The sequence below is a fragment of the Pristiophorus japonicus genome, chromosome 6 (assembly GCF_044704955.1).
Source record: "Pristiophorus japonicus isolate sPriJap1 chromosome 6, sPriJap1.hap1, whole genome shotgun sequence".
Taxonomy (NCBI): Eukaryota; Metazoa; Chordata; class Chondrichthyes; family Pristiophoridae; genus Pristiophorus; species Pristiophorus japonicus.
In genome coordinates this window covers 232892068-232915173 of record NC_091982.1, presented here as the reverse complement: position 1 = coordinate 232915173, position 23106 = coordinate 232892068, and the positions used below count along the sequence as shown (strand labels likewise).

Here is a 23106-nt window from a genome sequence, read left to right as displayed (position 1 = left end):
GGACCCTCGACCATGGTTTGGATGGCCACGACCACAGACTCAGCGGAGATTCTGCTGGTACTTTACTTAGCTGCATGCAAGTATTACACTGATGCTCGCATGATTCCAGATCAGAGTCAATTCCAGGCCACCATACATGCGACTTAGCAATTGACTTCATCATGACAATACCAGGATGAGTGCTATGAAGTTCACGTACAAATCTTTTCTACCTTTCTTAGGCATGATTACACAATTACCCCACAGTAAACAGTCTGACTGAATGGACAGCTCATCCTTGCGACGGTTGTAAGGTTTGGTCTCCTCACGCATCTCCATAGATACGGCAGACCAATAACCACTGAGTACACACTGTTTCATAACCGATAAGATAGGGTCATGGCAGATCCAGATCCTAACTTGTTGAGCAGTGACAGGGGTTCCTTCACTCTCAAAAGCAACCATTACTAGATTTGCAGGTTGAGGCGTCTCCATCTCAGTTGTGGGTAAGGGCAGACGACTCAGCGCATCGGCACAATTCTCAGTACCAGGTCTATGACGGATGACGTAATCATAGGCAGACAATGTCAGCGCTCACCTTTGAATGCGGAACGATGCATTGGTATTAATACCTTTGTTTTCCACAAACAATGAAATGAGTGGCTTGTAATCCGTTTCCAGTTCAGAACGAAGACCAAATAGGTACTGGTGCATTTTTTTTAACCCCATACACACAGGCCAAAGCTTCTTTCTCTACCATACTGTATGCTCTTTCCACTTTAGACAGAATTCTGGAAGCATACGCAACAGGTTGTAGCTTGCCCGCTTTCTTTGCTTGTTGGAGTACGCAGCTGACCCCATATGATGAAGCATCACAGGCCAATACAAGATGCTTACGCGGATCATAATCAACAAGCAACTTGTTTGAACATAGCAGATTCTTGGCTTTCTCAAAGGCTCTGTCTTGAGATGCATCCCAGACCCAGTTTTTGCCTTTTCTTAGTAACACATGCAGTGGCTCTAGTAAATTGCTCAATCTGGGTAAGAAATTATCAAAGTAGTTGAGTAGCCCAAGGAACGAACGCAGCTCTGTCACATTCTGAGGCCTAGGTGCATTTTTGATGGCCTCAGTTTTCGAATCCATCAGCAGCAATCTTCCTCCCGAGGAATTCGACTGCAGGTGCCATGAATACACACTTCGAGCGATTCAGCCTGAGTCCCACTTTGTCCAGAAGCTGTAGGACTTCTTCAAGATTGTTCAGATGTTCAGCAGTGTCGCGACCTGTGACCAGAATGTCATTTTGAAACATGACAGTTCTAGGAACGGACTTCAGTAAACTCTCCATATTCCTCTGAAATATGGCTGCAGCCGAACGAATCCCAAAAGGACACCTGTGGTAGACGAACAGTCCTTAATGGGTGTTGATACAAGTGAGTTTCTTCGAAGTGTCAACAAGCTCCTGGGTCATATAGGGCCGACGTCAGATCCAGTTTCGTGAATGACATTCCACCTGCTAGCATGGCGAACCAGTCATCAGCCCTCGGTAACGGATACTGATCCTGTTTCGAAAATCAGTTAATCGTAACCTTGTGGCTCCACAAATCCTGAAAATTCCATCACTCTTCAACACAGGAACAATGGGACTAGCCCACTCGTTAAACTCGACCGGTGATATGAGCCCTTCACGCTGGAGTCTGTCAAGCTCAATTTCAACCTCCCTCATCATGTACGGAACAGACCGAGCTTTGTGATAGTCAGGCCTTGCATTGTAGTCCAAGTGAATCTGCACCTTGGCTCCCGTAAAATTACCAATGCCTGGTTCAAACAAAGAAGGAAACTTTTTCAATATTTGAGCACACGAAATATCATCCACCGAGCCAACTTCCTGACATCATTCCAGGTCAGCTTGATTTTCTCGAGCCAATTCCTGCCGAACAGCGTTGGACCATTACCTGGGACAATCCATAATGGTAGCTCGTGAACCACGCCGTCATATGACACCTCGATTGCTGCACTGCCAAGCACCGGTATGAGTTCTTTAATGTAAGTACGTAACCTGGCATTGACTGGACTCAGCTTCGGTTTCGCAGCCTTAGTGTCCCACAGCTTGTTGAATGTCCTTTGGCTCATTATCGACTGGCTCGCACCCGTGTCCAGCTCCATTGATACAGGCACGCTATTCAGCTTCACATTAACGTCTATCGGCTGGCTCTTGCTCAGGAACGAATACAGTCCATTCACTTCTTCATCGGGTTGTGTATCCGGGCCATCACTGAACTGGTCCTCATCAACCACGTGGTGAGCCGCACCATGCTTGCTCTGTTGTGGACACATCCTCTGAAGATGCCCCACTTTCGAACATCCATTGCATGTGTATTGTCTAAACCGAAACTGATGAGGCCGATGATTGCCCCCACAATGCCAACAGGGTGAAATCTGGATCAAACAATTGGCGGGCTCTGAGCAGCGGCAGGTTTCGCCTAAGCAGCTCTGACCGAAGACGCCGCCATCTTGTTTACAGTACTTGTCTTGGAACTCCGACTTGTCGATGATATCAGCCTCACATTATCATCCGTCATCATGCATGCCTGGGCAGTCGCGATGACCTTTTTCAAATCCAGCGTCTCTGCAGCGAACAGCTTCCTGAGGATCACATCATGGCTGATGCCTATCACAAAGACATCACGCAGCATGTTCCCGAACTTACACGGCTCAGCAAGACGTGGCAGGTCGGCGACAAATCCCGACACATCCTGGCCCTCAGCATGAACATGCGTGTAGAAACGGTAGCGTGATATGATGATCCTCTCTTTTGGTTTCAGATGGTTACCCACCAACGTACACAATTCTTCGTACCCTTTTTCCACCGTACGTATAGGCGAGAGAAGATTCTTCATGAGGCCGTAAATTTTCGGACCACAAACGGTGAGGAGAACTGCCCTGCGCTTAACTGCGTAAGCCTCTGCCTCCATGTCGTTGGCCACAAAATACTTATCCAGGTGGTCGACAAAATCCACCCAATCCTCGCCCTCCACGAATCTCTCCAGGATTCCAACAGTGCCCATTGTGCATGCGAAGGTTCTTAAATTACCTTGACACCAATTGTAATGACTCAAGAGTCTGGTTACTGTAAACTCACTCAGGTGCAACCTGATCCATCTTTATTCCAGCCCAAGTGTGCCAGCGTGACAAAGGCACCCAGCTTATATACAGGTGACCAATCACACATGTCACATGTATACAGCCCGATGACTTCCGACCGCGGCGCCCTCTGGTGTCTGGTGACCCCCAAGCATTAATACATAACACATAATAATGAGAATCCGATTTACGGAGTTCCCATTATTATGAATGAGAATACTCCATCATCATCATCATCATAGGCAGTCCCTCGAAACGAGGATGACTTGCTTCAACGCCAAAAAGAGATGAGTTTGCAGGTGTTCCAATGATGGACCTAATATTCCAGATCCCGAACTACATGTTGAAGGGTGGAAGATGCCTGTGCGTGGATTTTTTTTAAAGTGTGGTGGCCGTTGCTCACCAGCCACCACGCGGGCTTGACAGAGCTAGGTCTTGGTCCAGTGGCAAGGATTAACCAGAACGACTGGTGACCAGCTCAGCTGCACGGACCCAGTGCGCAAACATATCGCAGTGTGGGCTGGCCCGTGCTGCCCCTGAGCCCTTGGTTCTTCTGGGCCCCGATTACATCCCTCTACAAACTCTCGCCGCTCCTTCGCTCCGACCTCGCCGCTCCTGCTGTACCTGCCCACACTGCAGTCAGCCGTCACCCTCCTGCAGCAGCACGCGCTGCTCCCTGCTGTGGTATACCGCCACACGCTGTTCCCTCCAATGGTCCCAGCCTGCTGATGGTCTTGCAGGGATTAAAGAGAGCAGCGTGCGGCCGGAAATCGGCATGGTCCCGGTTTGCAAGATGAGAATACTGTCCAGTGCCATGTGACTCCAGCTTATCCGTTTGTACCTCGAAGATGTGGACGTGCTGCGCAGCGTGGGAAGCGAAGGCCTCAGACCGGGATCGCTGGAGGGCGCAGGAGCAACAGATAGGCATGGATCTTTTTTCTTATTTACAGGTGAATGCCGGCGGGAAGATCAGAACCGTGATTTCAGGCCCATTGGGGCAGATGACCAAAAGTTTGGGCAGAGGGGTAGGTTTTAAGGAGTGTCTTAAAGGAGAAGAGAGAGGCAGAGAGACGGAGAGATTTAGAATTCCAGAGCTTTGGGCCTAGGCAGCTGAAGGCACGACCACCAATGGTGGAATGATTAAAATCGGGGATGTTCAAGAGGCCAGAATTGGAGGAGCGCAGATATCCCACAGGGTTGTAGGTCTGAAAAAGATTACAGAGGCAGGGTAGGATGAGTCTATGGAGGGATATAAAAACAAGGATGAGAATTTTAAAATCGTGGTGTTGCTTAACCGGGAGCCAAAGTAGGTCAATGAGCACAGGGGCTGATGGGTGAGCAAAAGTTGGTGCAAGTTAAGACATGGGCAGCCGAGTTTTGGATGACCTCAATTTTACGTAGGGTCGAACGTGGGAGGTCGGCCAGGAGTGCGTTGGAATAGTCAAGGCAGGAGGTAACAAAGGCATGGATGAGGGCTTCAGCATCCGATGAGCTAAGGCAGTTGTGGAGTTGGGTGATGTTACAGAGAGGGAAATAGGCAGTCTTAGTGATGGCGCGGGGTTGGAAGCTCATCGCAGGGTCAAATATGACAACTAGGTTAAACATGGTCTGGCTCAGCCTCAGTCTGCTGCTAGGGAGAGGGATGGAGAGGCTAGGGAATGGAGATTGTGGTGGGGACCGAAGACAATGACTTTGGTCTTCCCAATATTTAGTTGGAGGAAATTTCTGTTCGTCCAGTGCTGGATGTCAGACAAGCAGTCTGACAATTTAAAGACATCCTTCCCATGGTAAATTGCTTTGCTTCTGCTTCAAGCCAACACCTCAGCTGGAGTAGGGAATTTACGTGGATGAACTGAGTGGCTATCTTGCATTCCTACCAATAACAACAACAATTTCTAGCTATATAGCGCATTTAATGTAGTAAAACATCCCAAGGTGCTTCACAGGAGCGTTATCAAACACAATTTGACACTGAGCCACATAAGGAGATATTAGGTCAGATGACCAAACTTTTGGTCAAAGAGGTAGGTTTTAAGGAGCGTCTTAAAGGAGAGAGAGGTAGAGAGGTGGAGAGGTTTATGGAGGGAATATCAGAGCTGAAGGCACGGCCACCAATGGTGGAGCGATTAAAATGGTACAATGAAATGAGTCACTGGGTGTGAATGATCTATGAAAAGGGACAGGATGGGTAAGCTTAATATCCCCTTTTTTCTATTCTTAAAAATTCTCATGTTCTTATTATATAATGACCCTCCATGCATGCATAGTTATTGTTAACAATGAACCAGGAAACTAAGTATAGACTATTCAACATCAATAGTAAGCAAGTACTGTATAATGACATTTAAAAAAAATTGCCTGAAATTATTTTTTCCCCAATTTTCTAGTCCCAGTCTCCCCTCCTTTGTTGAAGAATCTGAGAGAGACATTGGTCTTTGCCAAATCGGCAGTCCATTTTACACAGCCTAATTTGACTTCAATGGAAAATAAAATTGGGCATGGTGTAAAGTGATTCACTATGAGACCGTTTTGTGCAATGGGTGATGACTAATTTCATCCTCCCAACTCTTACTGGGGAATGGTTCCTTAGGCATCTCTGCCTTCTGGTACCTCAGTGGCCATTTTTCATGTTCAACTTGTCATGAGTGTGAGTCGGAGTGAATCACAACTGCACCCAGCCCGGTCTTTACCTAATGTCTACTTTCCATGGACTATGTGCAGTAGGCACTTCAAAGCACTGGAGAAGTACCACCAACGCTGCCTCTGCAAGATCCTGTAAATTCATTGGCAGGATAGGCACACCAATGTCAGTGTGCTCTCTCTCAGGTCAAAATCCCCAGCATCGAAGCATTAACCACGCTCGATCAGCTCCGGTGGATGGGCCACATCGTCCGCATGCCCGATGCTAGACTCTCGAAATGAACGCTCTATTCCAAGCTACGTCACAGCAGACGAGCCCCAGGAGGGCAGAGAAAACACTGCAAGGACACCCTCAAAGCATCCTTGAAAAAAATGCACCATCCCCACTGACTCTTGGGATTCCCTGGCCCAAGACCGCTCAAAGTGGAGGAGAAGCAACCGAGAAGTAGCCGAACACCTCGAGTCTCTTCGTCAGGAACATGTGGAAGCCAAGTACAAACAGCAGAAGGAGCGTACAACAATCCAAGCACCCCACCCATCCTTCCCTCCAAAGACCGTCTGTCCCGACTGTGACAGAGACTGTAGGTCCCGCATTGGACTCTTCAGTCACCTGAGAACTCATGTTAGTGTGGAAGCAAATCACCCTCGATTCCGAGGGGACTGCCTAAGAAGAAGAAGAAGACTCTCTAGCAAGAGTCAATGAATAGTAATCCAGAATGGGAATCCTTGGAGATTTTTCCCTTCCCTAGACCAAGGATGCCAATGCCAATTTAAGAATCCCATTGCCTGACCTGAGCGAAATCAGCATCAACCAGGAATCAAATCTAGATATTATGGTCAGGATGGCTTAGTAATAACATCTTTGCCTATTCTGCCATCAGGGGAACTTAAGCTCTTGCTAACAAATTTCTCACTGAAAGAAACCAGCGAAATATTTTTAGTGAAAGGATGTTGAATTAATGATAAAACTGCTTTGTATTTTACTGACAGGTTGATTGATAATTCTAAGAGAGAAGAACGCCTGACATAATTGCTAGGTACGTGGACAATTGAAGAAACATAGAAACAGAGAAAATAGGTGCAGGAGTAGGCCATTCGGCCCTTCGAGCCTGCACCACCATTCAATAAGATCATGGCTGATCATTCCCTCAATACGCCTTTCCTGCTTTCTCTCCATACCCCTTGATCCCCTTAGCCGTAAAGGCCATATCTAACTCCCTCTTGAATATATCCAATGAACTGGCATCAACAACTCTCTGCGGTAGGGAATTCCATAGCTTAACAACTCTCTGAGTGAAGAGGTTTCTCCTCATCTCAGTCCTAAATGGCTTACCCCTTATCCTAAGACTATGTCCCCTGGTTCTGGACTTCCCCAACAACGGGAACATTCTTCCCGCATCTAACCTGTCCAGTCCCATCAGAATCTTATACATTTCTATGAGATCCCCTCTCATCCTTCTAAACTCCAGTGAATAAAGGCCCCAGTTGATCCAGTCTCTCCTCATATGACAGTCCAACCATTCCTGGAGTCAGTTTGGTGAACCTTCGCTGCACTCCCTCAATAGCAAGAACGTCCTTCCTCAGATTAGGAGATCAAAGCTGTACACAATATTCCAGGTGAGGCCTCACTAAGGCCCTGTACAACTGCAGTAAGACCTCCCTGCTTCTATACTCAAATCCCCTAGCTATGAAGGCCAACATACCATTTGCCTTCTTCACCGCCTGCTGTACCTGCATGCCCATTTTCAGTGACTGATGAACCATGACACCCAGGTCTCGTTGCACCTCCCCTTTTCCTAATCTGCCGCCATCCAGATAATATTCTGCCTTCGTGTTTTTGCCCCCAAAATGGATAACCTCACATTTATCCACATTATACTGCATCTGCCATGCATTTGCCCACTCACCTAATCTGTCCAAGTCACCCTGCAGCCTCTTAGCGTCCTCCTCACAGCTCACGCCGCCACCCAGTTTAATGTCATCCGCAAACTTGGAGATATTACACTCAATTCCTTCATCTAAATCGTTAATACATAACATAAGAATTAGGAACAGGAGTAGGCCATCTAGCCCCTCGAGCCTGCTCGGCCATTCAACAAGATCATGGCTGATCTGGCCGTGGACTCAGCTCCACTTACCCGCCCGCTCCCCGTATCCCTTAATTCCCTTATTGGTTAAAAATCTATCTATCTGTAATTTGAATACATTCAATGAGCTAGCCTCAACTGCTTCCTTAGGCAGAGAATTCCACAGATTCACAACCCTCTGGGAGAAGAAATTCCTTCTCAACTCGGTTTTAAATTGGCTCCTCCGTATTTTGAGGCTGTGTCCCCTAGTTCTAGTCACCCCGACCAGTGGAAACAACCACTCTGCCTCTATCTTGTCTATCCTTTTCATTATTTTAAATGTTTCTATAAGATCAGCCCTCATCCTTCTGAACTCCAACGAGTAAAGACCCAGTCTATTCAATCTATCATCATAAGGTAACCCCCTCATCTCCGGAATCAGCCTAGTGAATCGTCTCTACCCCCTCCAAAGCTAGTATATCCTTCCTTAAGTAAGGTGACCAAAACTGCACGCAGTACTCCAGGTGCGGCCTCACCAATACCCTGTTCAGTTGCAGCAGGACCTCCCTGCTTTTGTACTCCATCCCTCTCGTAATGAAGGCCAACATTCCATTCGTCTGCCTGATTACCTGCTACACCTGCAAACTAACTTTTTGGGATTCATGCACAAGTACCCCCAGGTCCTTCTGCACCGCAGCACATTGTATTCCATCTGCCAAACCTCAGCCCATTTGCTTATGTATATTGTAAAGAACTGGGGTCCCAGCACTGAGCCCTGCGGCACTCCACTAGTCACTGCCTGCCATTCTGAAAAGGACCCGTTTATCCCGACTCTCCGATTCCTGTCTGACAACCAGTTCTCTATTCACGTCAGTACATTACCCCCAATACCATGCGCTTTGATTTTTCACACCAATCTCTTGTACGGGATCTTGTCAAAAGCCTTTTGAAAGTCCAAATACACCACATCCACTGGTTCTCCCTTGTCCACTCTGCTAGTTACATCCTCAAAAAATTCCAGAAGATTCGTCAAGCATGATTTCCCTTTCATAAATCCATGCTTACTTGGTCCGATCCTGTCACTGCTTTCCAAATGCGCTGCTATTTCATCCTTAATGATTGATTCCAACATTTTCCCCACTACTGATGCCAGGCTTTCCGGTCTATAATTACCCGTTTTCTCTCTCCCTCCTTTTTAAAAAAGTGATGTTACATTAGCTACCCTCCAGTCCATAGGAACTGATCCAGAGTCGATACTGTTGGAAAATGATCACCAATGCATCCACTATTTCTTGGGCCACTTCCTTAAGTACTCTGGGATGCAGACTATCAGGCCCCAGGGATTTATTGGCCTTCAATCCCATCAATTTCCCTAACACAATTTCCAGCCTAATAAGGATATCCTTCAGTACCTCCTTCTCACTAGACCTACTGTCCCCTAGTACAATTTATAGAAGCTTTTGCAGTCAGTTTTTATGTTCCCTGCAAGCTTCCTCTCGTACTCTATTTTCCCCCTCTTAATTAAACCCTTAGTCTTCGTCTGTTGAATTCTAAATTTCTCCCAGTCCTCAGGTTTGTTGGTTTTTCTAGCCAAATTATATGTCTATTCCTTGGCTTTAACACTATTTTAATTTCCCTTGTTAGCCATGGTTGAGCCACCTTCCCCATTTTATTTTTACTCCAGACAGGGATGTACAATTGCTGAAGTTCATCCATATGATCTTTAAATGTTTGCCATTGCTTATCCACCGTCAACCCTTTAGGTATCCTTTGCCAGTCTATTTTAGCCAATTCACACCTCATACTATCGAAGTTATCTTTCCTTAAGTTCAGGACCCTAGTTTCCGAATTAACTGTGTCACTCTCCATCTTAATAAAGAATATTATGGTCACTCTTCCCCAAGGGGCCTTGCACAAGATTGCTAATTAGTCCCTTCTCATTACACATCACCCAGTCTAGGATGGCCAGCTCTCTCGTTGGTTCCTCGACATATTGGTCTAGAAAACCATCCCTAATACACTCCAGGAAATCCTCCTCCACCGCATTGCTACCAGTTTGGTTCGCCCAATCTATATGTAGATTAAAATCGGCCATGATAACTGCTGTACCTTTATTGCACACATCCCTTATTTCTTATTTGATGCTGTCCCCAACCTCACTGCTACTGTTTGGTGGTCTGTACACAACTCCCACTAGCATTTTCTGCCCTTTGGAATTCCGAAGCTCCACCCATACCGATTCCACATCATCCAGGCTAATGTCCCTCCTTACTATTGCATTAATTTCCTCTTTAACCAGCAACGCCACCCAGCCTCCTTTTCCTTTCTGTCTATCCTTCCTAAATGCTGAATACCCTTGGATGTTGAGTTCCCAGCCTTGGTCACCCTGGAGCCAATCACATCATATCCGTTAACTGTGCAGATAGCAGTTAATTTGTCCACCTTATTACAAATACTCCTCGCATTGAGGCATAGAACCTTCAGGCTTGTCTTTCTAACACACTTTGCCCCTTTAGAATTTTGGTGTAATGTGGCCCTTTTTGTTTTTTGCCTTGGGTTTCTCTGCCCTCCACTTTTACTATTCTCCTTCCTATCTTTTGCTTCTGACTCCATTTTGTTTCCCTCTGTCTCCCTGCATAGGTTCCCATCCCCCTGCTATATTAGTTTAACTCCTCCCCAACAGCACTCGCAAACACTCACCCCAGGGCATTGGTTCCGGTCCTGCCCAGGTGCAGACTATCCGGTTTGTACTGGTCCCACCTCCCCCAGAACCGGTTCCAATGCCCCAGGAATTTGAATCCCTCCCTTCTGCACCACTGCTCAAGCCATGTATTCATCTGAGCTATCCTGCAATTCCTACTCTGACTAGCACGTGGCACTGGTAGCAATCCTGAGATTACTACCTTTGAGGTTCTACTTTTTAATTTAACTCCTAGTTCCTTAAATTCATCTCGTAGGACCTCATCCCATTTTTTTACCGATATCGTTGCTACCTATCGGAGATTCTGAGCAACAATTATCATCCATTACAGGTAGGAATGTGCTTGGGCACTTTGACAAATTTCCCAAGTGCATCCGGATTTACGATCAGAATTTGTCCATGATTTGTTGATCTGTGCAGAAGCAACAACAACAAGAACAACTTGCCTTTATATAGAGCCTTTAACAGAATAAAACATCCTTATGCGCATCACAGGAGCATCAGCAAATAAAATTTGACACCAAGCCACATGAGGAGATATGAGGGCAGATGAAAGAGGTAGGTTTTAATGAACATCTTAAAGGAGAATAGAGAGGCAGAGAGGGTTAGGGAGGGAGTTCCAAAGCTTGGGGCTGAGGTAGCCAATTCTGAAATGAAGAAAATTGGGGATGCACAAGTATCTTCACGTTTGCAGTGTTGCTCATACACACAGGTAATGTGAATGGCCAACGCAACTGTGTGCAAAAATGAAGCAGGTTTGCCCATTAATTCAGTTGCGGGTAAATTAGATTTTTGTTAGGCTCGGGTATTGTGGATTACGGAACCAAGGTGGGTGGATGGAGCCATGATCTAATTGAGCAGTGGATCAGGCTCGAGGGACTGAATGGCCTACTCCTGTTCCATTGTTACTATGGTCCTATTACTACGGCCCTGTAGACCATGAGCTTGATGGTAGCTTTGAAGGCCTGATCTTCGAACACTCTTTTTCTCAGGCGACCGAAGGCTGCACTGGCGCACTGGAGGCGGTGTTGAATTTCGTCATCAATGTCTGCTCTTGTTGATAAGAAGCTCCCGATTATGGGAAATGGTCCACGTTGTCCAGTATGGCTCAGAAACATGGACCATGTACAGTAGACACCTCAAGTTGCTGGAGAAATACCACCAATGATGTCTCCACAAGATCCTATAAGTCCCCTGTGAGGACAGACGCACAAACATTAGCGTCCTCGATCAGGCCAACATCCCCAGCCACACTTGATCAGCTCCGCTGGACAGGCCACATTGTCCGCATGCCGGACACGAGACTCCCAAAGCAAGCGCTCTACTCGGAACTCCTTTGCGGCAAACGAGCAAAAGGTGGGCAGAGGAAACGTTACAAGGACACCCTCAAAGCCTCCCTGATAAAGTGCAACATCCTCACCGACACCTGGGAGTCCCTGGCCAAAGACCGCCCTAAGTGGAGGAAGAGCATCTAGAGGGCGCTGAGCACCTCGAGTCTCAACGGCGAGAGCATGCAGAAATCAAGCGCAGGCAGCCGAAGGAGCGTGTGGCAAACCTGTCCCACCCACCCCTTCCCTCAATGACTGTGTCCCACCTGTGACAGAGACTGTGGCTCTCGTATTGGAATGTTCAGCCAACTAAGGACTTATTTTTAGAGTGGAAGCAAATCTTCCTCGATCCCGAGGGACTGCCTGTGATGATGATGATGTTCCTATGTAAGCTGTGCTGCAATGTCAGTCAATGCTGTTACGAGGCAGTAATTCAGAGGATATGGAAAATGGAGATGCCGACAATCCGGAAGCTACCGGAAGCTTTGCAGAAGCGTTCTGCACATAACGGTTAGGTCCCAAATTAACAAAATAACATTCACCATAACAGACGGGGGATCTGAGAAGTGCAGAGGCCCATCACTGATAAAGTTTCATTAGTGTGACAGTACTAGGCTGGCTTGATGTTACTGGTGATTTTTCCAGTTTAAGAATCGCTGACTCAAAGGACAAAGAACAACTTGTAAAAATAAACTCACAATTTCCTCCAGTTAATCACTGGGAGGACCGAAGCCAACCATTGGTCGCCGCCAAAAACTCCGTGCCCTCACCACTGGTTCCATGCCCCTCCCCGGCCACTGTCTCAGGCTCACAACTTGGCATCCTATTGGATCCCCAGCTGAGTTTCCGACCCCATATACACATCGGCGTTCAGAAGAATGAGAAGTGATCTTATCGAAACATATAAGACAATGAGGGTGCTCGACAAGGTGGATGCAGAGAAGATATTTCCACTCATAGGGGAAACTAAAACTATGGGACATAGTCTCAGAATAAGGGGCCGCCCATTTAAAACTGAGATGAGGAGGAATTTCTTCTCTCAGAGGGTTGTAAATCTGTGGAATTCTCTGCCCCAGAGAGCTGCGGAGGCTGGGTCATTGAATATATTTAAGGCGGAGATAGGCAGATTTTTGAACGATAAGGGAATAAAGGGTTATGGGGAGCGGGCAGGGAAGTGGAGCTGAGTCCATGATCAGATCAGCCATGATCTTATTGAATGGCGGAGCAGGCTCGAGGGGCAAAATGGCTTACTCCTGCTCCTATTTCTTATGTTCCTCTGAATCACAAAGATGGCCTACTTTGATCTGCATAATATCACCTATGTTCTGCTGAAACCCTCACCCAAGATTTTGTCACCTCCAGACTCGACTGTTCCAGTGCTTCTCTGGCTGGCCTCCCACCTTATTAAATGTAAGCTCATCCAAAACTCTGCTGCCCATATCCTATCCCGCACTAAGTCCCACTCACCCATCACCCCTGTGCCCCCTGACCTACATCGTCTGCCAGCCCTGCAACGTCTCAAATTTAAAATTCTCATACTCATCTTCAAACCATTTCATGGTCTCGCCGCATCCCCCCACCCCCCCCCCCCAGCCCCCCAACCCCAACTCTAGCTCTGTAATCTTCTCCGGCCTTACAACCCTCCGAGAACTCTGCATTCCTCCAACACTGGCTTCGTGTGCATCCTTCACTCCCTTCGCCTCACCATTGGCGGCCGTGCCTTCGGCTGTATGGGCTCTGGATTTTTCCTCCACAAATCTCGCTGCCTCTCTATCTTTCTCTCCTCCTTTAAGCCCTTCCTGAAAACCCACCCCTTTAACCCAGCTTTTAGTCAACTGCCTGAACTTCTTCGGCTTGGTTTCGATTTTTGTCTGATCCATGCCTTGGGAAGTTTTTCTATGTTAAAAATGTTAAATAACTGCAAGTTGCTGTTGTTATGACATAAGGTAACACTCCCCCCTAAGGTCCCATAGTGCAGCAGAACCACAGCATCAGCAAAGCAACCATGACTGGATATGTGACATTTCATTTGCTTGCATTGATCAACTTTGTGGTCTCTCTGACTGGGATTTCCAATTGACCGGAAATAGTGCAAACGATTACGTCAATTTTATGATGTTGAGATACATTCATTGAAAATTGGATTGAGACTCTCGACTACAATAACAACAACTTGTATTTATATAGCGCCTTTCACGTAGTGAAACGTCCCAAGGCGCTTCACAGGATACAAATATGATACAAATTTGACACCGAGCCACATAAGTAGAAATTAGCGCAGGTGACCAAAAGCTTGGCTAAAGAGGTATGTTTTAAGGAGCGTCTTGAAGGAGGAAAGAGAGGTAGAGAGGCAGAGAAGTTTAGGGAGGGAGTTCCAGAGCTTGGGGCCTAGGCAACAGAAAGCACGGCCACCAATGATTGAGCAATTATAATCAGGGATGCTCAAGATGGCAGAATTTGAGGAGCGCAGACATCTCAGGGAGTTGTGGGGCTGGGGGAGATTACAGAGATAGGGAGGGGGCGAGGCCATGACGGATTTGAAAACAAGGATGAGAATTTTGAAATCGAGGCATTGCTTAACTGGAAGCCAATGTAGGTCAGCGAGCACAGGGGTGATGGGTGAGAGGGAATTGGTGCGAGTTATGACACGGGCAGCTGAGTTTTGGATCACCTCTCGTTTACATGGGAGGCCAGCCAGGAGTGAATTGGGATAGTCAAGTCTAGAGGCAACAAAGGCATGGATGAGGGCTTCACCACCAGATGAGCTGAGGCAAGGGCGGAGACGGGCGATGTTACGGAGGTGGAAATAGGCGGTCTTAGTTATGCTGCGGATATGTGTCGAAAGCTCATTTCAGGGTCAAATATCCACCAAGGTTGCCACTTAGGTTCAGCCTCAGACCTGGGGAGAGAGATGGAGTCAGTGACTTTGTGGCGGGGACCGAAATTAAAGGCTTTGGTCTTTCCAATATTTAATTGGAGAAAATTTCTGCTCATCCAGAACTGGATGTTGGACAAGCAGTCTGACAATTTAGAGACCGTGGAGGGGTCGAGCGAAGTGATAGTGAGGTAGAGCTGGGTGTCATCAGCGTACATGTGGAAACTGACGCTGTGTTTTCGGATGATGTCGCCGAGGGGCAACACGTAGATGAGAAATAGGAGGGGGCCAAGGATAGATTCCTGGGGGATACCAGAGGTAACGATGTGGGGGTGGGAAGAGAAGCCGTTGCAGGTGATTCTCTGGCTACAATTAGATAGATAAGAATGGAACCAGGAGAGGCAGTACCACCCGGCTGGACAATGGTGGAGAGGCATTGGAGAAGGATGGAGTGGTCAACCGTGTCAAAGGTTGCAGACAAGTCAAGATGGACGAGGAGGGATAGTTTGCCTTCACTTACTGCCATTGGGGAGAGGAAACTTTGATTCAGTCAGTCTGGCCGAGATTCACATTCAGAGGTGAAAGGATAATGTCCACCCACAGTGCTACCCAGCTTCCTTCGTTTATAGTCTATTCCAGAAGTTAAAAAAAGAAAGCAAGAATCATTTGCATTGAGACAATGCTTGATCATGTCTCTCTGAAACATCTCAAAGGTCTTCACTCACAATGAATTACTTCTCAAAGTGCAATGGCTCATATTATGTAGGAAAACATGGCCGCAATTTTGCAAACATCAAAATGCCGTGCACATTCAAGGCTTTCCAGCATTATAAGTATAGCTTTTTTTGGGGGGGAAAAGGTGATTGCAGCTTTCAAAATGACCTTCATTCAACGCTAATTCTACTTACCAAAATTCCAGAACCGATTACCCCTCCCAAATACCACACGGTCGATGACACATTCTTCTTAGCATATCGTGTGTCGCCATTTGGGAAAAAGAGCAATATGTTCACGCAGAAGCCAAGAATAGCTAATCCAAGTAGTATTACACCGAGACATCGTGCAGTCTTTCCAGAGCATAAAAACATGGTTTCTATTCAATTTCAGCTCCGGAATTTCCACCACACAGTCCGTGATCCTTGCTGTGTTGAAAGACTTCTTCTCAACCTCTCACTCCAGGTTGGTGAAGTATGTGTAGGGATGGACAGTCATGATGCAAGCTCTAGCCAAAGAAGACTTCTTTGTACACCATGATAGCGACTGTGGTGACCTTTAATAGTAAAACAGAAACTGAGGTAGGCTGGCCACAGTGAAAGCATAGATTTCTTTATGACAGCACAAAAACTGCTCTGATGTCATAGCAGCTCTTCGACATCATAAAGCAGCTTAAATGACTCAAGTGTTTCAAGTAGCAGCGCTAATGTGCTAAATATCATTGTTGATAACATTGTCTTCTCAAAATTATTTCGGCAACCTTTTCTCTCATTTGCTTACAAATGACGTGGTGATGTAAGTTGTCTCGGAACGCCGCGCTGCTACGCTTACACGTGACATCATCACAATGAAAATTATGCATGCCTCTTCTGCCTCTCTTCCCTTCCCAAATAAACAAAAAGGTTTGTCAAACACTTTTTTTTATACAAGAACAGGGCCCCTGTAATTGTACAATATGTAATGGATTTGTTTGAGGTTAAGCCGCAATTAGGGTGAAAGTGCACTGTACGTTAATGGGATCACATCAAATTCCTCTATTCTTTCGGGGAGAAAATTTACAAGGCTATGGGGAACGAGCAAGAGAGTGGGACTAATTGGATATTTCTTTCAAAAAGCCGGCACAGGTACATTGGGCTGAACGGCCTCTTTCTGTGGAGTATCATTCTCTGATTCTATGCTAGTTCAACAACGACATTAACCTAATAGGTTAGTCAATGCCTCAGTTAAAATAACAGAGGAATTTGATACAACCTGATCATGCAAAACACATGTCACTATTACACAATGCAGCTTCACTGTAATTTTTGTGTCATGTATGTATGCTTGGGGTTACTAGCCACTAGGTGGCGCGACTGTCGGAGGTCTTTGGGCTGTACGCACGTGTGTGCAGCCCAGGTATAAAAGGCCAGCCATCTTGTAATGTGATCACTTTGGGTCTTAATAAAGCAGAGCCAGGTTTGTACCTGTGTTAGTTTACAGTATTCAGTTTATCGAGCTATTACATACATAACATTTTGGGACAGAGGAAAGGGAGTGTTGACTGATAGGGAGATCAGAAGAAAGTACTTTCCTTTTAACATCTACTTTCCATAGCGTTGACATGAGACAGAATAAAACCAAGTGTAGTCCTCAGGTAAATCAGCATTACAGGGCAAGGGATATTGGGACCATTGTCCCCATTTTAAAGTCATACATTCTGCCCTTAACTTTAATAGTACTTTAATTTTATATTTTTACAGTTCTTATGTGGTGTCAACCATGGAACAGTGGGTAGCACTGTCTCCCATCTGAATCAGAAAGTTGTGAGCTTAAGTCCCACTCCAGAGACTAGAGCGCAAAGATTTAGGCTGACACTCCCAGTGCAGTACTGAGGGTGTGCTGCACTGTCAGAGGTGCCATCTTGAGGATGAGATGTTAAACCGAGGCACTGTCTTCTCTTTCAGGTGGACGTAAAAGATCCCATGGAATTATTTCAAAGAAGAGCAGGGGACTTTTCCCTGATATCCTGGCCAATATTTATCCCTTAACCAACATCACTATAACCGATTATCTGGTTATTGCCGTTTGTGGGAGCTTGCTGTGTGCAAATTGACTGCTGCGTTTCCTACATTACAACAGTGACTACTCTCCAAAAGTACTTCATTGGTTGCAAGGCATTTTGGGATGTCCTGAGGTCATGAAAGGCGCTATGTAAATGCAAGTTATTTTTTTATTCTTTCTCATCATTTATAGCAGCCTGTTGGTGACTATGAGTGTTGGATAGTGTATCATCTTTTAGAGACACTGACAGAGAGAACAGGAGGGCGGTAGGGGACAATTGGCTGACTGGATTCTGTCCCCATGCTAATTGTTAACAAAATTTAACCGAGCAAGGGATTAATAGGTGATTTATCCGGGATTTAAAACTAGAGCTTTTCCAAACTACCGAGTGATGATCCGGGAGCTGGTAAAATGCAGGAAGGTCAGGGATTTCAGAACTGTTCACTACAATCTCGCTCATAACTCTATGAACAGGTGATTATTAACAATGAGATTGTGGTTCAAACCAACACAGACACAGAATGGTCCATGGAGGAATTTAAATACAAATATGAAAATGAGTTGAAAAGAACTTATTGAACAGCCCGATATAGTCGACGCCCTTAACATGTTATGAGTGACGTCAAAAGAACCATAGAATGATACAGTACAGAATGGGGCCATTCGGCTTACTGGCTATTTGAAAGAGCTATCCAATTAATCCCACACCCCTGCTCTTTCCCCATAAAAAAGACTTGCATTTATATAATGCCATTAGACCACCTCAGGACCTCCCAAAGCGCTTTGGAGCAAAGTACTTTTGAAGTGTAGTCACTGCTGTAATGTAGGAACACTACAAATAGCGCGACAAATGTTTTACAAGTCTTTGTAATGAACTCCTATGGTAATGGCAAATGGTTAGCGCTAGTTGTCCAATGGATGGTGTAAGTGGTGGGCATTGTACTTACAATTAAATAGCAAAACCTATAGCAATTAGGGAGGCGGAGTAGAGTTGAATGGTGCATAGGAGTCTCTCTGCAGCACAGGCTGATAAGCTGCAGAACTGAGGTGTTACACACTGCCACCACTGGTGGGATCGTGTAATTACAGTGTGACATGTTTACATAGGCCGTTTCCCTTATAAGTGTGGACATAGGAATTTCTAATGGAAACAGTTGATACACAAACATAACAAAAAACAAATGCAAGGTTTTCTAGACAGAACACGCACACAGACATATGATTTGTTTTAATATATAATAGATACATGTACTGCAGCCACTTTAAATTATGTTTAACGTATCAGCCTCCAGCAGAAAAATGCAAGGAACTCCCGGAAATTGCCTCTGTGGGGGAACCAGCTTACAGAACATTCTTCACCTGTGAATACATTTGGACCTCAGAGCAAGTAGAAAGGTCATTAAAAAATTGATTAACTTGTCGTTCACTTCATTGCTGTATTATGTGATCTTGCTGTGCCCAAAATGGCTATCATGTTTGCCTATAATAACAAAAGTAACTGCAAAATAATTAATTGTACATTAAGCAGTTTGAGAGATGTCAGACAGATGTAATAAGTTGGATATAAATGCAAGGTTTGTTTTTGATTATGCATGGCATATTTTCCTGACCTTTCCTCTGGATAATGTGCATCTCCCAGGGTGCAATGGTCAGGAAGAAGGGGGCAGAGGTCTGGCTGACTGGACCTCTGCCCTGTTACGTCAGATTTCTGGAGAGTTGAAGCTTGTCCTATGGTATGGACCTGTTGAAGCTTTGTAGGCAGGCGGCGAGGGCATGCATGGTCTCTCGCCTCATCATCTGGGACCAACATCTGCTGTTCACTCCAGTGCAGGAATTCCCAGAAAACATCGAGCTGTGGCTGATGCCAACCTTCTGCGACTGGAGGGTCAATGGGATTATGGGGTGAAGGGAAAAACCTTTCAGGTAGGCCTTTTTTTGTTGGTTGAATGCCCTCGCCCCAGGATTTATTGTTTTAATCAGGTCCTGCTGGGAGGCCAACTGTTGCCCCTCACTTTCCTGCCGCCTTGTAAGTGGCCCAGGATAGAAAATCCTGATACTCTTGGGGCTGTTTTTGAAGAAGGAATGTTGGCTAGGATACAAGGAGAACTGTGGCTCAGTGGGTAGCAAACTTGCCTCGGAGTCAGAAGGTTGTGGGTTCAAGTCCCACTCCAGGGATTTGAGCACATGCTCTAAGCTGATACTCCAGTGCAGAACTGAGTGAGTTCTGCACTGTCGGAGGTGCTGTCCTTCAGATGGTATGTTAAACCGAAGCACTGTCTGCTCCCTCAGCTGGACGTTGAAGATCCTATGAAACTATTTAGAAGAAGAGCAGGGGTGTTATCCCCGGTATCCTGGCCAATATTTATCCCTCAATTAACATAACAAAAACAGATTATCTGGTCATTATCACATTGCTGTTTGTGGGAGCTTGTTGTGCGCAAATTGGCTGCCGTGTTTTCCACATTACGACAGGAACAGGAGGCCTTTGGTTTAACATCTCATCTGAAGGGCAACATCTCTCTCAATGGAGCACTCCCAGCAGATCAACTGGCATTTGAAAGAGGATTGGTTTCGTGGTTTGGGATGGGTCACTCCAGCAGAAATTGGAAATACAGAAGAATTTACATTCCTCCATATCATAGAAATTTACAGCATGGAAGGAGGCCATTTCGGCCCAATGTATGGCAGATGCAGTATAATGTGGATAAATGTGAGGTTATCCACTTTGGTGGCAAAAACAGGAAGGCAGATTATTATCTGAATGATGACAGATTAGGAAAAGGGGAGGTGCAAAGAGACCTGGGTGTCACGGTACATCAGTCATTAAAAGTAGGCATGCAGGTACAGCAGGCGGTGAAGAAAGCAAATGGCATGTTGGCCTTCATAGCGAGAGGATTTGAGTATAGGAGCAGAGAGGTCTTGCTGCAATTGTACAGGGCCTGGGTGAGGCCTCACCTGGAGTATTGTGTACAGTTTTGGTCTCCTAATCTGAGGAAGGACATTCTTGCAATTGAGGGAGTGCAGCGAAGGTTCACCAGATTGATTCCCAGGATGGCAGGACTGACATATGAGGAGAGACTGGATCGGCTAGGCTTATATTCACTGGAATTTAGAAGAATGAGAGGGGATCTCATAGAAACATATAAAATTCTGACGGGATTGGACAGGTTAGATGCAGGAAGAATGTTCCCGATGTTGGGGAAGTCCAGAACCAGGGGTCACAGTCTAAGGATAAGGGGTAAGCCATTTAGGACCGAGATGAGGAGAAACTTCTTCACTCAGAGAATTGTGAACCTGTGGAATTCTCTACCACAGAAAGTTGTTGAGTCCAGTTTGTTGGATATATTCAAAAGGGAAAAACATAAAAACAGATAGTAAAAGCTTTTACAGCAAAACATAAAAACAGATAGTAAAAGCTTTTACAGCAAAACATAAAGCGGAAAAGAATGACTAAAGTAAATGTTGGACCCTTAGAAGATGAGAAGGGGGGATTTAATAATGGGAAACGTGGAAATGGCTGAGACCGTAAACAATTATTTTGCTTCGGTCTTCACAGTGGAAGACACAAAAACCATGCCAAAAATTGCTGGTCACAGGAATGTGGGAAGGGAGGACCTTGAGACAATCACTATCACTATGGGGGTAGTGCTGGACAGGCTAATGGGACTCAAGGTCGACAAGTCCCCTGGTCCTGATGAAATGCATCCCAGGGTATTAAAAGAGATGGCGGAAGTTATAGCAGATGCATTCGTTATAATCTACCAAAATTCTCTGGACTCTGGGGAGGTACCAGCGGATTGGAAAGCAGCTAATGTAACGCCTCTGTTTAAAAAAGGGGGCAGAATGTGGCAGGTAACTATAGGCCGGTTAGTTTAACATCTGTAGTGGGGAAAATGCTTGAAACTATCATTAAGGAAGAAATAGCGGGACATCTAGATAGGAATAGTGCAATCAAGCAGACGCAGCATGGATTCATGAAGGGGAAATCATGTTTAACTAATTTACTGGAATTCTTTGAGGATATAACGAGCATGGTGGATAGAGGTGTACCGATAGATGTGGTGTATTTAGATTTCCAAAAGGCATTCGATAAGGTGCCACACAAAAGGTTACTGCAGAAGATAGAGGTACGCGGAGTCAGAGGAAATGTATTAGCATGGATAGAGAATTGGCTGGCGAACAGAAAGCAGAGAGTCGGGATAAATGCGTCCTTTTCGGGTTGGAAATCGGTGGTTAGTGGTATGCCACAGGGATTGGTGCTGGGACCACAACTGTTTACAATATACATAGATGACTTGGAAGAGGGGACAGAGTGTAGTGTAACAAAATTTGCAGATGACACAAAGATTAGTGGGAAAGCGGGTTGTGTAGAGGACACAGAGAGGCTGCAAAGAGATTTGGATAGGTTAAGCGAATGGGCTAAGATTTGGCAGATGGAATACAATGTCGGAAAGTGTGAGGTCATCCACCTTGGGGGAAAAAAAACAGTAAAAGGGAATATTATTTGAATGGGGAGAAATTACAACATGCTGAGGTGCAGAGGGACCTGGGGATCCTTGTGCATGAATCCCAAAAAGTTAGTTTGCAGGTGCAGCAGGTAATCAGGAAGGCGAATGGAATGTTGGCCTTCATTGCGAGAGGGATGGAGTACAAAAGTAGGGAGGTCCTGCTGCAACTGTATAGGGTATTGGTAAGGCCGCACCTGGAGTACTGTGTGCAGTTTTGGTCACCTTACTTAAGGAAGTTATACTGGCTTTGGAGGGGGTACAGAGACGATTCACTAGGCTGATTCCGGAGATGAGGGGGTTACCTTATGATGATAGATTGAGTAGACTGGGTCTTTACTCGTTGGAGTTCAGAAGGATCAGGGGTGATCTTATAGAAACATTTAAAATCATGAAAGGGATAGACAAGATAGAGGCAGAGAGGTTGTTTCCACTGATAGGGGAGACTAGAACTAGGGGGCACAGCCTCAAAATACGGGGGAGCCAATTTAAAACCGAGTTGAGAAGGAATTTCTTCTCCCAGAGGGTTGTGAATCTGTGGAATTCTCTGCCCAAGGAAGCAGTTGAGGCTAGCTCATTGAATGTATTCAAGTCACAGATAGGTAGATTTTTAACCAATAAGGGAATTAAAGATTACGGGGAGAGGGCGGGTAAATGGAGCTGAGTCCACGGCCAGATCAGCCATGATCTTATTGAATGGCGGAGCAGGCTCGTGGGGCTAGATGTCTACTCCTGTTCCTAATTCTTATGTTATGTTCTTATGTGGCCCTTATGGCTAAAGGGATCAGGGGATATGGAGAGAAGGCAAGAGTTGGGTACTGAAGTTGCATGATCAGCCATGATCATATTGAATGGTGGTGCAGGCTCGAAGGGCCAAATGGTCTGCTCCTGCACCTATTTTCTATGTTTCTATGTGTCCGCACCGGCCGACCAAGAGCTATCCGGCCTAATCCCACTTTCCAGCATTAGGTCCGAAGCCCTGTAGGTTACGGCACTTTAAGTGCACATTGAAATATTTTTTAAATGTGGTGAGTTCCAGACCCCCACCACCCTCTGGGTGAAGAAATTTCCCCTCATATCTCCTCTATACCTTCCCCCAATTACTTTAAATCTATG

The 23106-nt window shown here is 45.8% G+C and overlaps 2 protein-coding genes across 8 annotated transcripts in view; one reads left to right on the top strand and one right to left on the bottom strand.

Annotated features, from left to right (window-relative positions):
* Positions 1-23106, top strand: part of cp (ceruloplasmin) — a 266551-nt gene that overhangs the window by 6547 nt on the left and 236898 nt on the right. The window lies entirely within an intron of this gene.
* LOC139265994 (keratin-associated protein 4-5-like) overlaps positions 1-23106 on the bottom strand; it is a 40158-nt gene that overhangs the window by 14226 nt on the left and 2826 nt on the right. For 4 of the 7 annotated variants that reach the window (XR_011593669.1, XM_070883712.1, XM_070883711.1 and 1 more), the window contains exon 2: positions 15640-16001. The exons of the other annotated variants lie outside the window; for them this stretch is intronic. Coding sequence is in view for 3 of the 4 variants with exons in the window: in XM_070883712.1 (XP_070739813.1) it covers positions 15640-15819 (180 nt within the window). In the remaining variant the exon portion in view is untranslated. The remainder of the gene's footprint in view (positions 1-15639; positions 16002-23106) is intronic. 7 annotated transcript variants of the gene reach the window in all.